Source organism: Lissotriton vulgaris, chromosome 9, assembly GCF_964263255.1.
Source record: "Lissotriton vulgaris chromosome 9, aLisVul1.2, whole genome shotgun sequence".
NCBI lineage: Eukaryota > Metazoa > Chordata > Amphibia > Caudata > Salamandridae > Lissotriton > Lissotriton vulgaris.
Window position 1 is genome coordinate 634,261,771 of NC_141697.1, and position 16,939 is coordinate 634,278,709.

Below are 16,939 nucleotides of genomic sequence, written 5' to 3' on the forward strand. Positions count from 1 at the left end.
CTGATTTGCCTGCCTGATGTAAAGACAGCAAAAATTTTACGACAAACTCTTCCTGGCCCCAAAGCTCCCCCCTAGCAGCACCCAAAAAGGACCAATAGGAACGGAACGCCCCTTCATATGCCTTCCTTGTCCTGGGTGCTAAACTCTCTCCCACAAGGTTTTGTAGTTCGGGGCACCGAGAGACCAGAGAGCTTCGGGAAAGGGTGCCGCCACCGGGTCCGCTGTGGGCAGAAAACCCCAGAAGGCCTGCATACGGAAACGAGAAAGCGCATCAGCCGCTTGGTTCAGTACCCCCGGCACATGTCTTGCCCTAAAGAGCACATTCAATTGCATACACAATAACACAATTTCTTTGAGCAATCTCAGAATCCATTTGCATCGTGCTGCCTGACTATTGATACACTCAACCACGGTCATGTTATCAGACCAGAACACCACAGAGTGATCCCGGAACCCCTCAGGCCATGTTTTCAGGGCCACCAAAATAGGGAAAAGTTCGAGAAAAGCAATGTTACTCGTCAGCCCGCACTCGTGCCACCATGACGGACATTTTTGGGCCGACCATTGATTACCGAATATGGCGCCAAAACCTATACTCCCCGCCGAATCTGTCCACAGCCCCAGCTCCTCGGAGGACACCGCCGGCTTGTTCCAGACAATTCGACCATTGAAATCCGCCAGGAATGCCAACCAAATGCGCATGTCCTGGCGAATCTCTGCCGAGAGCCTCGTGCGGTGGTGTCCCTCTTTAAGACCGACCATGGCTTGTGCAATCGAGCGGGAAAAGGGGCGGGCCATTGGCATTACTCTAAGGGCAAAATTCAACTGCCCCACAGTTTGCTGCAATTGATGCAAGTTCACCTTAGTTTCCCGAATACATGTTTCAAGGGAGGCCCTGAATTTCCCCACCTTTTCCTTGGGTAGCCGAAAGCAGCCTTCTTCTGAATCGAGCTCTATTCCAAGAAACTCGAGCGAAGTTGATGGCCCCACAGTCTTACCTGGTGCCAATGGCACACCAAAATGACTCATCAGGCCACAAAATTCTTTTAAAGCCTGTGCACATTCTGGATCCCCGGCTGCCCCCAGGAACAGAAAATCATCAAGATAATGCATAACATGCTGAAAACCCGTCTTTCTCGTGAATACCCATTGCAGAAAACAACTGAATTTTTCAAAATACGCACAAGATATGGAGCATCCCATTGGCATACATTTATCCATGTAATAGCGACCCTGAAACATAAAACCAAGGAGACGCTGATCGTCTGGGTGTACCGGGAGCAACCGGAACGCTGACTCGATGTCTGATTTTGCCATCAGCGTTCCGGGCCCCAGGCGATTCAACATGGCGACGGCCTCATCGAAAGATGCGTACCGCACCGAACACACTTCCGGGTCTATCGCATCATCCACGGAAAGACCTCGTGGGGCTGACAAATTATGTATTAGTCTAAACTCACCCGGGTCCTTCTTTGGGACCACTCCTAAGGGGGAACAAACAAAGTTAGCAACTGGTGGTATATCGAATGGTCCGGCAACCCGCCCTCGAGTCACCTCTTTCCCAATCTTTACCTGTACCACCGCCGTATTTGGAGGACCGACAGTTGGTTCTTACAACGTGCCTTACCCTGAAAATTCCCCACTGGAATGCGGAAACCATACGAAAACCCGTCTCGCAACACCCCAGCGGAGACATGATCCGGGTATTCATTGAGCCAAGGAGTCATTGCCATGGTATCAACCGGGGTAGGTAAAGGCGCCCCTCGGACTATTTCAGACCTGTTTGGCGCTTCCCCTACCACCGTTATCACCCGTTTTGGCTCTGCACATGGTCTCAGGATGCGAGGACTGTCCACACCCCCCACAATCGTGCCTAAACTTGCATGACCCCTGGGGCCTTGTACATTTTCCCCTATTAAAATTCCAACAGATCCCCTTTTTACCTGCGTTGCCACTCGGCTTCGAGTGATGCTCGTTACCTGCCCCCGTCCGAAAGGGCGTCCCAGACGAATGGCGGGAAAACTCACCCCCGCTACCCCCCGACAATGGTGTCTTTAACATGCCTGAATTCTCCATCTTTTGCCAAGAAATGGAGTCGTAACAATCCCAGGTCAAAGCTGGGTCGTGCTCCTTGGCCTTCCGAAAAACATTATCATAGCAAAACCACTGATTGCCCTCATATGATTGAGAATACTCCATGATACGTGTCTGATATATGGGCAACTCAGCCAACAACTCAGGCCTTCGTTCACCCATAATTGAAGTGAATATGCCAAACGCTCTGCCCCAGGTACCTATGTTCTCATCGACCTTAAAGGCGGCCATCTTTGCACGCCAAACACTCGGATGCAGAAACTCTTTTTGACCCTTCACATGCTCGATCTCGTAGTGATCGGTAAGCAAAGAAAACATGTTTACATACTTATCAGCCCAAATCTTTTCCTTGACTTCAATTGGAATATGCTGGGCCACTTTCTCCCTCCGTGAGGGTACAGACCCCTCCCCCGCAATCGGCAGTAGCCGCTTACCTAAATTAGAAGCTGTAGTCACTGCCGAACTCGTGCCCGCTGCGGTTTCACCCACCGGAGCCTGTGGGGGAACAGAAGATGATGCCTTTGCAGCCTCTCTAGATTCTCGCAGTTGCCTCATTACTGCCCTGGCGTCATCTGCCGTGGTGCCCTCACTATCTTTCCCCAACCACGCTGCCAGTTGTGCAGCCAACTCGGGAGGCATATCCCCCCCGTTCACAGGGGTGACTACGACGGGGATCGGTTGCCCCTCCTTCGGAACCGAGATTGGCTCCTCAATCGGTGTATCGGGAACCAGGGCCTCTCCCCCAGATGCCCCCCTCTTGGACCTCTTGCCTCTACCGCTGGGGACTACACCCGGCAATGCTGGCCCGATGATGCGCTTCGGGCCTCCTGCCCCGTTCATTGCCGCCATCTGCTTCTTCATCTCGGCCATATCCTTTACGAGCATGCGGAGCATCTGATCGGTACCGACCCGCTTTCCGACCTTCTTGCTCGGCATTCTCCAACGAAGATATCTGAAAGAACAAGGACAAAATTACAACGCTCAAAATTGGCTCTTCGTTCCGTCTCGAGCTCACGTGCAGCGGGGAGGTGCAGCTTCAGAGCACAGGAACAAGAGGATGCTTCTTTGGCTTGTTGCTCCTTTTATCCTTCTTCGGGCGGGCGTAAACCCGCCTCCGCCCGCCTCCGGGGGCGTGGCTGGCGGCTTCAGTGTCTAGGACAACCCACTCCAGGGCGGGAAAAAGCGCGCCCCGGCTACGCCGCTTCGGGCATACCAGACGAGACTCGCCTCCCGCCCAAGATGGCTTCCCGGGGGGATCGGGGTACTCCACCATACGTTCGGGGGGACCGAGTGGTCGCCCCTTTCCATTATCTTGAGAGATAGATACTCTGAGTTTATCTGACATATGAATGTAATTTATACCGCCACACGAGACAGTTTTGAGATTATTAATTCATACAGGGTTTACCACTATTTGTATATGAATGATTGTTGCATCGCAGCAAGGGATATAGATCAGGAAGAGTTTTTGCGAGGAAAGTCATTGATACATATTAACAGCCAGTTCATACACACTTGTGTACTTTATTTCAGGAACACACGTGATTTTACACCAAAGCAACAGTTAAATCCAGACCATCTTTAGATCCAGGTACCTGATGGTGCATCTTTTATACAAACTGATAACACAAGGCAACATGGTCCGGATGCATGATCACAGCTGAGATGTGCATTCACTGGCCCTCACGAGAATTTCTATTTACGATCACATTTTTTCTATAACATTTTTTCCTCTCACATTCCTTTCTTTTTGCTTTACGTTTTTAAGCAAGATATGCACACCCTCTATGATGGTGACATTGTATATTCATTCTTTCCCTTTTTTTCGCATTTTAACGGGATATAAGGACTCTTCATTGTTTTCAGCATGCACCCTCCGTAGTGTCGCATATTGAACGGATGTCAACTGTACTACTGATTGTAATTAGATGCATTGATGTTTATAGGATATCGCCCCTGATGAAGGGAAATTTCTTTCCCGAAATGCATTGGGCATTGGACTCCAAGAATGACACACCAACATTCATATGAAGAGCATTTCATTGGCATTTAGGATTTATTGTAAATAGGCTTATTGAATAACTAATGCTATATGTTTTGAACTGTTAATAGACAGATAAAACGTTTAACATTATGACATGTGCATGATACAATGCACCATGGGATTTTACATTTCAAATTTGATGATACAATTGTGAAACGGATAAAAAATTCATGAAGATGCTTTTGAACAATAAATGTAAATAACTACTCAGAAAATATATTGTTTTTGTGTAGATTGTGGAAAATAGTTTTTTTTCCCAGGGAACAGGGCGCATTACTTGCAGAATCTTGTCTGTATCCCTTTGCAGCTGTAGGGAGGCCATTTACTCTATGTAGGCTGCAATGAGCCTACATGGAAAAAATATAGAGTGTGCATGACTGGTTTGGTTGGCCCCAGAGTGCCAACCAAAAAGTCAAGGCCCAAAAGAGTGGGCAAGCCACTCCTTCCCAAACCACCCACTCTCAACCAGGAATACCCTCCTGCCTGCCCCCACCCAGGCATTCCCTGCCTTCTGCTTTCTCGCACTGCAAGAAAGCTCTGGGGCGAAGTTCCTCTGCCCTAATGGAGGAGCCGCACCTGTTGCTAAATAGGGAACCTCCTCCCTTCTGCGGTCAAGAGGCATCACCACACTCTCAGGCCACACTTGGGCTGCCTCCTTAAACTCCTGCATCAGCGCCTGTTAAGCAACAGGCCCAGACACCGCATGACCCTTACGAGACGGGGAGTATAGCAGGGCTGCCATCACAGGTAATGCTCCTAAGCCCGGCCATGCCCTCCCATGCAATGTGCGCCCTCTGCCAAAGCGGGCCGTACAATGCTCATGCCTTGTCTGACAGGCATGCTGCAGCCTTTCAACGGCCCATTTTCTGTTCAATGTAGCGAATGAAAAGCAGAAAATAAAAACTAATGTAAAAGAACATGTGTGCAAATTGCATGACTGAGATTTTGCATCCAACTTTGTACCAGGTTGTATATTATCTAGAGTGAGTTTTATAATCCTCTCTTACCACTACTCTGACATGCCCCAGTAGAATCTCCTTTATACTAGCTTCAACAGTTTGGGATGTGCAATTATGTTTTCTTGAAAGGCATTGTCCTCACAGTGCTGAATTCAATAATTTCTCCAGTGAAATGTTCAAAACTTTCTATGAAACAACAATTAGTCGCTTGCATATTGTTCCAACATTTGATTGTACCAAAACTGTTGCACATTTGGACCGAATTACAAAATGGACCCTGAAGGTGCAACAAATGATGCACACTTAAGTGTGCCCTTAAAACACGCTAAGGAGTGGAACACTTGGGTCACATGTACCCCACAGACATTCCTCCAGGATACTCCTTCACCTAGTATGTTCCTTGTCCCCTGTGGCCGTGCCTATCGTTGCAAGACCTGTGACTGCAAACAGCCTGCCTGCTGTTCACAAATGCGTAGTTCCGAGTAGAGGGGCACGTTTGCGAATGCACTCTGGACACAACTTTCATTTATAGGACTCGCTGCCTCTGTCTGTGCCAATTGCACCTAAGTAGAGGTGCACCACAATGCAGAGCGGAACAATGCAACATGTATGTAATGAGGTCCCTGGCGACCAGCCTGCCAGCATTCGGACATGTTATATGGAAAATGTTATTTGAAAAAGTTTGCAGAACGCAGTGGGCACATTCAAGGTCACTGCTTGCTGACATGAAAATAAACAGAGAGATTGAAAACATACAATTTTCTCAAAGGGATGAAACGTCATGAAGTTGTACACATTTACCCAATTATAAAGCAAAAGCTGGCAAAATGGTGTCTCAAAATTCTCACAACTTCACATTTCAAGCAATACAAATATATCTTAGAGAAATATTTTGTGCAAAAGTTAGAAAACGAAGCAAAAGACATCTTTTGGAGATTTTCTCTTTTTTTGTTAACACAATTAATTATCTGAAGTCCTATACTCACCGTTCCCTTTAGTGAAATCGGAAAAGAGAGGATAATGTCCTCGGTCAGCAAAATCATCACCATGGTCGATCAGGGCAGCTTTTATTGTTTCATAGCTACAGAGCACCACGTGTCGCTGAGGTCCAAGGTAGAGAGTGTACAATGAGCCATACTTCTTGTGCATCTGTGAAAAGAAAACTAATATGGAGTATCCGTTGGCTTTCCAGTCATTTTTGAGTGAAAGTCGTCTTTGTTGTCAGAATTTGAAAACTTGCAGTATGATTTAGAGTTTGGTAGATGGGTTATGACCTTGTAACAAGTGGGTCAGAGGATATATGTCACATTTGTGATGGACTAATCAATCATTTTAGGGTGTGTGTGGTCGAGATGTCCCGACAAGCAATAAGGTGTACCCACTAAAGCGAGGATTCTGAGTGAAGGTTCTATCTGTCACACCTAATAAAGATTTAATCAATCAGTAATTATTGAGTGCAGCTCATTACACCAGAGGGTATACGGGGACTCAGGTCTCACTGATCTTAGTTAAAAAGCTGGGTCTTGAGTCCCCTTGTGAATGCCGCTAGAGGGAGATGTTTGCTGGTGGAGGGTAGGTTGTTCCAGGCATTGGCAGTGAGGTAGGAGAAGGAACAACTTACACAGTGGGTTCAGCAAATGGGGCAGGTGTGTGCGTGGGCTAGGGAGACAAAGCACAGGTGTCTGGAGGGTTTGTGGAAGTTGAGGGGGTGGTTGATGTATGCTGGTCCCTGGTCATGGAGGGTCTTTAGGACATATGTCAGCATCTTGAACTGGCATCTCTTCTGGACGGGTAGCCAATGGAGGTTCTTGAGGTGGGGGATGTTGCTGATCTGTTTGCGGAGAATGAGGAAGATGAATCTGGCCACTGCGTTCCGAATAGTCTGGAGTCTCTTGAGGAATTGGGAAGTTACTCCTGTGTAGATGGTGTTCCTGTAAGTCCAGCTGGCTGGTGGCGATTGCTTGAGTGGTGGTTTTTCTGGTGTTAACGGGGATCCATCTGAAGTTTTTTTGGAGCATGCAGAGGAAACTGCAATGACCTGATGCTTCTTGGTGGGCTCGCTGTCCAGGATGACGCTGAGGTTGAAAACGTGGTTAGTTGGTGTGGGCCCAAGTTGGGGGGCCACCAGGTGTCATCCCACAGGGAGGTGTTCTTCCAGAAAATCAGTACTACTGTCATGTCTGTGTTGAGTTTCAGGCAGTTGGTTGTCATCCAGTTGGCAACAATTGTCAAGGCATAGCAGAAGTTTGTTCTGGTGGTCATGGGGTATTCCATGAGGCGAGAGGATGAGTTGGGTGTCGTCTGCACAGGATATGATGTTGAGTCAATGGGTTCTGATAATGTCGACTAGGGGTCTCATGTAGGTGTTGAACAGAGTGTGTCTGAGGGAGGATCCTTGAGGTATGCCACAAACAATGCTCTTGGGTTCCGAGGTGAAGTGTGGTAGGTGGATTCTCTTGGTTTGTCCTGTGAATAGGGATGCAATCCATTTGAGGGCGTTACCCTGGATGCTGATATGTTGGAGTCTTTTGGTGAGGATGTGGTGTGATATGGTGTTGAATGGCCTGAGAGTACAAGGAGGTTTAAGGCTGCTATAATTGCCCTGTTATGGATGGTTCTGATGTCTTCTGTGGCGGCAAAAAGGGCAGTCTAATTGTTTTGTTTGTAGCGGAAGCAGGATTGGGAATTGTCGAGCAGGTAGTTTCTCTCTAGGTGTTTGGCAACCTGGTGGTTGATGGCCTTCTTGAGGACTTTGGCAGGGTATGAACGCGGAGAGGTGGCCACAGTAATGTGTAAGTTCACTGGGGTCAGTGGAGGGTTTCTTTAGGTGGGGTCTGAGCTCTGCATTTTTCCATCTGTCTGGAAAAGCAGCTGTGGTGATGGATGCATTGAGAATGGAGGTGAGTTTCTTACCGATTTCTTTGTTTCTGAGGTTTAAAAAGTGGTGGGGTCAGGGATGGCTGAGGGGTTCTGTAAGGTGAGTGGAATCCATGAGGTGAGCGGGTGGCTGGGGCTGTTTGTGAGAGGAGGCTATTGAAGTTGGTGGGTTGGGGATCGAAGTTGTTATAGATGGTAGCAATCTTGTTGTGGAAGAGGTTCAACAGTGTGTTGCTGAGTTCCTGGGAAGGGCGGACCGTGTTCTCGGTAGCTGATGGGCTGTAGAACTCTTTAACAATGTTGAAGAGTTCCTTACTGTGGTTGGTGCTTGCTATGATGTAGTCTGGCAAGGCGCCTCTTTTTGTGTCCTTGATGCGTTGGTGTTATATGTATTTAGGGCTGACTTGAAGGCAGGCAAGGCCCGTGCCAGGCGTTATACTGGGGGATATGGACCATTAGAGGTAAGTACCGGCAAAAATAAAAAAAACAAATTTCGTTGCCCAAGCTGCATCACATTTGGCGATGCAGCGTGGGCAGCGAAATTCGTTTTTTTTTTTTTTTTGTACTTACCTCTAATGGCCCACATCCCGCATTTTACAACGCCCCACCCTGACCCTCCCCTGCCTGACGTCACCGCCCCAGTATAACGCCTGGCACGGGCCTTGCCTGCCTTCAAGCCAGCCCTGCTTGAAGGTGGTGTGGTCTGTTTGGTTTCTGGTGGTGTGCCAACATATTTCTAGTTACTTTCAGTTGCATTTGATAGTCCTGAGGTCTGGTGTATACCAGCTGGCTTGTATTGTGGATCTGCTGGTTCTGGCTGACTTCATGGGGGGTGACCCTGTCAGCGCTATTGGTAATCCAGGTGGAGACGTTTTGGACCGCCTGTTTCAAGTGGGTCACAGCATAGGGCTGGGTGATGTTAAAGGCGTCCAGCCACTGGGTCTCTGTCACTTTGTTCCAGCTGCAGTGGGAGGAGCTCAGGGTCCTGGTGGTGGTGCCTGGGGAGTCTGTGATGGTGAAGTGGACAATGGCGTGACCATTCCAGACGAGTTTGGTGGCATGACTGTACTTGATTCTGTCACTGGATATGAAGATTGGGTCCAGCGTGTGTCCTGTGATGTGTGTGGGGTTGGTGACTAGTTGGGTGAGGCCGATATTGCTCATGCTTTCCCGGAGTTTGGTGGAGTTGGCGTCTTTAGGGTCATCCAGGTGGAAGTTGAGGTCACTGAGAAAGATGCAGTGCTTGTAGTCAATAGCTAGAGGGGCAATAAATTCACAGAAGCCGGGCAGTGGTCATGGGTGTCTGTAAACGAGGGTTCTTCTGATGATTGTCCAGGCGCTGGTTTGGAGTTGAAAGTTGACGGGTTCCTTGATCGATGTGGTGTCATCTTCAGTGGTGGTGCATCAGAGAGTTTCCTTGTGGATGATGGCAATGCCTCCTCCATGTCTGTTGATGCGGTTTTGGTGTATCATCTTGTAGCCGTCAGGCATTGCGGTGCAGCAGTTGTGGTTGTGGCACCTGGGGTCCAGGGCCCAGAGCTCGGCGGTGGAGTATCAGTGATTGGCAAGAGGGCCAGGGTTCATGGCGCTGGGTGTGGTCCAGGTGCAGACAGGCACAGACGGGCATGCATTTGGCATGCCCGCTCCGTAGCCATGCTGCAGCCTCTATTTAGGGCAGTGGTAAGCAGGAGGTGGCAGTGGCGAAATAGGGAGAAATGAGCGGCGCAGCGGGCCAAGTTAACACCAGCAAAAACAGTGAAATATGAACAAGGTCTAACTGAACAGAAAAGGAAATGCCTAATCTGGTCAGATAGAACAAAAATATAGCGAAGCGAGAACAGATAAACTAACAGAAAATAAAAATGGCTAGACTGGCACTGATCAAAGCAAACTGACAACCAGAAGGGGGGAGTAGCAGTGAGTGGAGGAGAAAGTGGCTGCATCAGCAGCACACTAGCAGCAGAAGGGGAGATCTAGGGGAGGAAGTGAGAGGGAGCTGGCACAAGGGCCAAAATGCATATCACAAGGTTTTGGGGAGTAACAAATTTCGAAGCTTACCAAAATCTGTATAGTATGGTAAATACCATACACTTTTCCCTGATTAAATTGTGGCATGCTTGACCTGCTCAAATGTCTTGAACATTGAGATATTTTATGCAATTACCGGTAACAACAAAATGCGGTAAATACCATCCAACTCGAAATTCCTATTCCTATGTAAATGGGTTTAGACAGGGGTAAGATAATACTAACCAACTTGTAATCCGTGCACAAAAGAATAGGGCGGGTTGGCAAGACTGGAGGGTGGTAATGCACAGGATTAGAGGAGTTTCAATTATTTGGAAAAGTAAAGTCAGCTAGTAAAGGCGTAGTCTGGATTATGTTGTCACTCTAGTTCTGTTCCTCCTCAGAGCAATGTAGGGCAGAGAAACCCAGGAGACTAGCATAAGCCCATACCTAACACCAGAAGACCAAGATCAGGAAGGCAGCGAGAACAGGCCTTTTAGTAACCTTCTCTCGCTGCCAGTCATGCTTTGATGTTTGTTGCCAGATCTACATGCCAAATATAGTTTCCTGTCTCTTCTTGTGCACAGGCTTTTGGAGCCAAGCCCTACTCTTGACTGGGTTCTGGCTCAACTCTACCTGTTGATATATTTGCTTACCGAGCTTTACCCTGTCTACAGCAACAGTGGCTTGATGGCCCAGGTGCTGCAGCCAACCAATCCAACTAACAGTGCCAGGCAAGATCAACTGAGTGATTACGAGGGGGTTCTGCACCCCATACACCCCCCTTAAGCTACATTCCTGCTGCCAAACTCTAAATATGGCTCTTCAATTGGAAAGTTAGAAGGCACGCCTAAAGAAGGGAAATGTTAATCAATATTTTTTCTCATTTAATATATTTTTATTGCTATTTAATTACCAATATCCGCATTGTTCATTGTGTCCCAGATAGTTGAAAGTTAGCACCTTTGCCTTGAATTAGTACATCAACCCCACATAATTACTGACTTAATACCTAAGAAGTGAACAAGAGATAAAAAAAGAGCACAGAAAATAATAATTTAAGAAGAAACTAGGAAAGGAAGGAGAAGTAGAAACTGGTCTGGCATAACAAGAGAAAAAACAGGTAGAGACTGGTGAAAATTGAATAAGGTCCAGTGGAAAAGAGGCAGGAAGAGAAGCTGCCAGGGCTTGTGGAAAATCATGGTCACATTTATGTAAATGACAAAAGGAAAAAGAACAAAGGGGAGTGGAATTTTGAACAATATTAATTTCAGATTAACTAAACGTTTGTTTACAACAAGGTACATTTGCTTTTTTGTAACTATACGACATTCATGAAAACTTTGCAAAATCATGTGTAATTATGCAAAACGCAAATCCATCATTTAGCACTATAATTAGCGCAAAATGTGTTAGTGAGTCAATTTTTGATATGCGGATACATTTATTGTTAATAAGTAGTGCATAAAAACAAGTGTACCATAAACAAAAGCAACTCTCTTTCTGATGGCCCTATTTGTTTGCAGTTAATTTTTATAGTGAATGTTACATTCTCAGTGAATTTTTACTGCGAATATCAAGCAATTATGTAAAATGGCATAATGGCATAATTTCAGGAATTTTCATGCAGCGCAATTTAAATTTCTCTCAGACCTAAAGAAGACTGCCATTCAAGCAAAACTAATATGTAGACATATTACAATTCAACGTGTTATGAAGCCTTAAACTCCTAAAATATTATTTGTAGCAAAATGGGGTTCTACCCATTTAACCTCCTGGGATTTTTGCTTTTGGATTACCTAGTTTTGGACTTTCACTGTGAGTGGGTCTCACTAAGAGAGCATCACTCACTGTAAACCCTGCTACAATGGATTGAGAGTGCTAACCACCAGTCTCCGCCTTTTATGAGAATGTCCACTGTTGCAGAATTGGGGAAATACACTGCGGATTAATTTCATGTAAAAACATTAACACACGTGTGCACATGAGTGCGTTCTGAGCATGTGGGACAACAGTCTAGCTCAGCCTGCTATCTGTGCAAAGGTATCCCGTCAATGAAGGGACCCTTCAAGTATTAGTGTTGACCTGGTGTAGGTCTTATAAAGGAAGCGGGTATACATATTGTGCATCTGTAGCAATTAGTGAAAAGCCTGTGTGCTTCACTAAATTGGGCCTGGGCAGTAAATTCTGTTCCGCTTGCGGAATTTGTGGAATTTGGGTAATTTTGCATTCTGCGGAGTACACGGAATTGCCAAAAATTCCGCGATCCACGGCTTCGCAACATTTTTTGCTTGTTCGCGCTTTCAAAATGCGTGTTTGCAGTATATTTCCCCCCGAGCAAGCATACAGCATTAGCGAACAGGAAAAAAAGCATCGCGAACAGGCGGAACAAGCAATTCCGCGTTTTTGCCGAACTCTGCGTGTGCTCGCGGAGATTCTTTACCGTTTCGCTGTGAACTCAAGCTTCATGTAGAAATATAGAGGACAGGATGGCTGAAATAAATACTTCTGATGGCTTGAGATTGTTGCCAGGAGTAAACCAACACCAATATTATGCAAACTGACTCAACTAGGCAAAATAAATGGACTGGTTAGAAAATGGAGCACATAGCACCCTGCTGCAATTTCTACATTTCTACCGCGGAGGTCAAGTCCCCCAAAGGGTCAGCAGAAGATGCTGCAGGGAATGGATGTGTGTGCTTCCCTCCTATGTTGTTTCAAGTCTCCAGGGAACCCCAGTGCCTGAAGACCTATGCAAGTTGAAAATAAATAGGGCACCACCACACTCCTTGTTCCAAAATTCCGAGGAGGGTGCCAGAGCCCCCATGGCTTGTTTCAACTGGCCCTCGGAGCCCCAGAACTCTCCAGGCCGACATGCGCTGATCACCTCCCCAACAGGGAATCAATTTTGTGCCCAAAAGATTGACTGGGCATCCAATAAAAAGTCAGAGGCCTCTGCTGCACCAAGAGAAAAGAAAGTCCACTGCTTTATCAAAAATCACTCCACAGGTGAATCAGCAGGGGCAAGGAAGTACCCCTTAAGCTCCAGCAAAGGGCCCTGAAAAATATGCATATGGGCCTAGTGGAGCCCAATGGTGGGCCGTGGTACTACTAGGTTTGTTTTAAATGGTGTGGGGGTAGCTACCAAGACCACGACATTTCAGATATTAATATTAAAGGAGCCCCCCTAAGTCTTCCAGGTGTACTAAGGAGTGACACAGAGAGACTATCCTTTGTTTTAAGTACTTGGAGCTAGTGTTTTTGAACAGATGGTCGAGAATGTGGGAACTTCCGTTAGTTGATCTAATACTGCAGAATCTTAAAAGTAGAAGAATGGCTCATGTACACCTTACAATAAATCGGTAATGCTTTCCTGAAAATGACAAACATTAACAAAAGGTTTTACTGAAAAATACAAAGTTGCTCATCTTTTACCACGCGCCAGGTTCAAACGACACTTTCACTGATCACCTCTTGGAAATCATGACAACAAAGATTTCCTCCAATGCCACAAAGGTTTTCCAGATTTCAACCAGCACTGGAATGATGATGGTAAAGATCCCTACATCAACGCCATCACAAAGACCTGCTAACCGACCAAGCCCTGACTTAAGCCTGCTCTATGCCAACCCACTCAAAAGGAGCCATCCTTGACTGGATCATTTCTAAGGATTCCGCAGTCAAGCTTATCTCCATTGACCCTTGTGACTGGTCGGACCATCACTCTATATTTTTCATTTTACCCGGGACCCGCAAGACAAAGTCGCCTCAACCGGTGATTCCCAAACGCTGGACGCCGTTACCGACCGGTATTTGGTTTTTGATATGTAGGGGCCTTAAATTTGACAGAATCTGTAAATTTACCGATTCGGTAAAATACCAAATCGGTAAATTTACCGAATCGGTAAATCTAGATGTAGGTGGCACTGAAAACAGTGCCACAGGCCCTTAAGAATTCGTTATTTATCACGAAATAATATTTTGTGGTAAATAACGAATTCCAGTGTACATGCACATCTGTACATGTACACCTGTGCCATGTGGCACACATATATGACCTAAGGGCATGTATGTGTGTCACATGGCACACAAGCCAGAACCAGGGGTGCAACAGGGTGTCAAAGTGACACCCTGTCCCCCTTGACAATTCGGTAATTTTACTGAATCAGTGTTTACCAATTCGGTAATGGACATTGATTCCTATGGGCCTCAAGGCCCATAGGAATCAATGACAATTACCGAATCGGTAAATACCGATTCGATAATTACCAAATCATACCGATTCGGTAAAAAACACTGAATTATTTCCTACATCTCATTTACCGAATCTAGAATACCGAATCGGTAAAATTCGGTATTCTAGAGTTGGTAAATGAGATTTACCTACATTGGGCCCCTAGACTTTATGAAAGTCGAGGCTCGCTGCAAATCTGACCTACCCCCCCTCGCATAAAACCAAGGTTAGCGGCCTCAATGAGCACAGCTCTAAAACTAAAAAGAGCACAAATCAAAGACAGAAACCCTTGGTTCACTGGCTCCCTCAACATGGAGAGGAGATCCCTACGGCATTCTGAAGGAAACTGGAGACAACACCCCTCTGCAATGCATCTAAAACTTCTCCGCAAGGCGAGAAATGCCTACAACAAGCACATCATCAATTGAAAAAAAGAATACTTCAGATTGGAATTGGGGAATTCCAAGAATAGACCCCAAAACTCTTTGAACTGGTCAAATTCCAATCTAATAAACTGTCTAAAACACCGAATGAATCCCCCAAACCGCTAATATCGTCAGATGAATTCTCCTCCTTCTTTGCTGATAAAATCACGGCATTAGGAATTGAACTCAGTACCACCACCTGCCCCCAACCCCCTCCTGTCCTGCCTCACTCTTCCGCACCTACCATCCTGGCCTCTCCAAAAAACCAAGCCCGCTGGACTGACTTCAAACACTATATTGAAGACTCCTTCTCAAAAATACTCTCTACCTTAAAACCAAACAACAACTTCAATGACCGCTACCTTCCAACTGCCTTGCCGCTGCCTCCCAATCCATCGTTCCTAGCTGGACTACAATTATCAATGCCTCTCTCCAGCAGGGCTTGATCCTGGACCCTTTGAAAGCCGGTCAAGTCCTCCCCATCTTGCAAAAACCTTTACTGGACCCAGCCTCCCCTGACAATTTCAGACCTATGTCCAATATTCCTCTATTAGCCAAAGTATTGGAGAAATGTGTTCAACAGCAACTAAGTCAGCACATCAACAACTTCCACCTACTTGATGACTTCCAATCTGGATTCAGACCAGGGCACAGCACCTGTCTGAATGGAATACGGGGGATTTGAAAAGGGAACATAATAATGATCGATAGGCATGTGTCAGGGTACTCACTAAGGCTTCCCCTCTCGATCCCTGTGATCTGATGAGTGTAAAAGTACTGCTTGAAGTGCCTTGTAATCAGCTTAATCATAATGTGCACCCAGAATCTCAGAGCAAGAATGACTCATCCCCAATAGCAACCTTAATATCCATCCCGCTTGAACTGGATTGTCGTGGAACAAGTGAACTCTTTGTTCCCTTTATTGAAGATGAAGATCATGTGGACCCTCCATCACAGGCGGTAGTACCTATGGGTCAAGGAGAAAAAGCATTTGACCTATATTCTCAACCAGTTTCAACTATTGGGGTTGTTAGAATAGTTTTCTGGAACATTTGTGGTCTTGAGTCGAAGGTCACCAATGAAGGCTGGGATGACTTTATTCATAATTTTGATATCCTTTGTCTCCAAGAGAAGTGGTTGATAAATGAGAAACACCTGGATGGCTACAACACATTTCACATCCTTGCATTGCGGTCAGCACATGGGAGACATAAAGGGGGTATTTGTGTATATATATCTGACATGATGAGGGTCCAGAACATCAAGATGTTGAAAAGTACTGCTTATTACCAAATTGATACCATTCACTTGTCTTCGCTTGTAAAGCTGTTGGTTGTAAACTTCTATAATAATATAGATAAAGCTAAATTTGTTGATGTTATAAAAAGTTTCACTGATGATCTAACTAGCCAGGTTATCCCTAAAAGGAGAGATGTAATTTTGATATGAGGTGGGGTTTTTAACACAAGCATCTGTAGCCTGAATGACTGTGGCTTTGGGGGAAATTATCTAGAGGAACATGGTCACTTTAAACACTTTGTACATACAGATAGAGGGGAAAAGTTCAATGGCATCATGGCCATGTTTGACATCGGGTTTGCTAACATGATGTGTTCTCCAACCGTGGACTTTGGTCCAACATATATAGGCCGAGGTTTCAAATCAGTGATTGACTTTATTATTATTCCAACCCGATATACTAACCGGGTGGAAACATTTATGATTCATTCTCATGGTCTTAGTGACCATTTGCCACTTAGTATGAATTTAACAGTAAGCGATAATAACGCCCCTTCCATCGTAGAAAGTTTGGCGTGGACCCAAGATATTGCGTAGGCCCGTCAAAATGGATATTCATTGAGGTGGGGAAAGAAAGACCCCAAGTGATGAATGCTAAAATGATAGCAAAGGCCGTAGCTCCGATTTTAGTATGTCTAAAAGAAGATTCTCCCCATGTTGACACTTTAAATGTGTTTATGCAGATTACACAGGTCATACAAAATATATTGTCCACCTCTAGTAAGAAGCCTCTAAATTGGAGTAATGGGTGGTTTGATAGCCAGTGTACCAAAACATATTCCCTTCTCAAGGCTGCACTCTATAATTCAATAAAGGATGGCGAGAAAATTAGAGTATGCAGGCAGGCCTATAACCTTTCAAGTCAAAATTGTAAAAAAAGAAATGAAGGAGCAGGCGTGGGATAATCTCTATGAGGCCTCTCCTCGTAGAGACTCCTACTTTTTCTGGCAGGCAGTGAAGGCCCCCTTTTTTGTTACCAGCGGGAGGCCGAGGGTAGAAG

General features: G+C 45.9%; 1 protein-coding gene across 1 annotated transcript in view; it reads right to left on the reverse strand.

Annotated features, from left to right (window-relative positions):
* LOC147692003 (cytochrome P450 2F2-like) overlaps positions 1–16,939 on the reverse strand; it is an 803,876-nt gene that overhangs the window by 539,455 nt on the left and 247,482 nt on the right. The window contains exon 3 of the mRNA XM_086938296.1: positions 6,084–6,246. Within this exon, the coding sequence (XP_086794422.1) occupies positions 6,084–6,246 (163 nt within the window). The remainder of the gene's footprint in view (positions 1–6,083; positions 6,247–16,939) is intronic.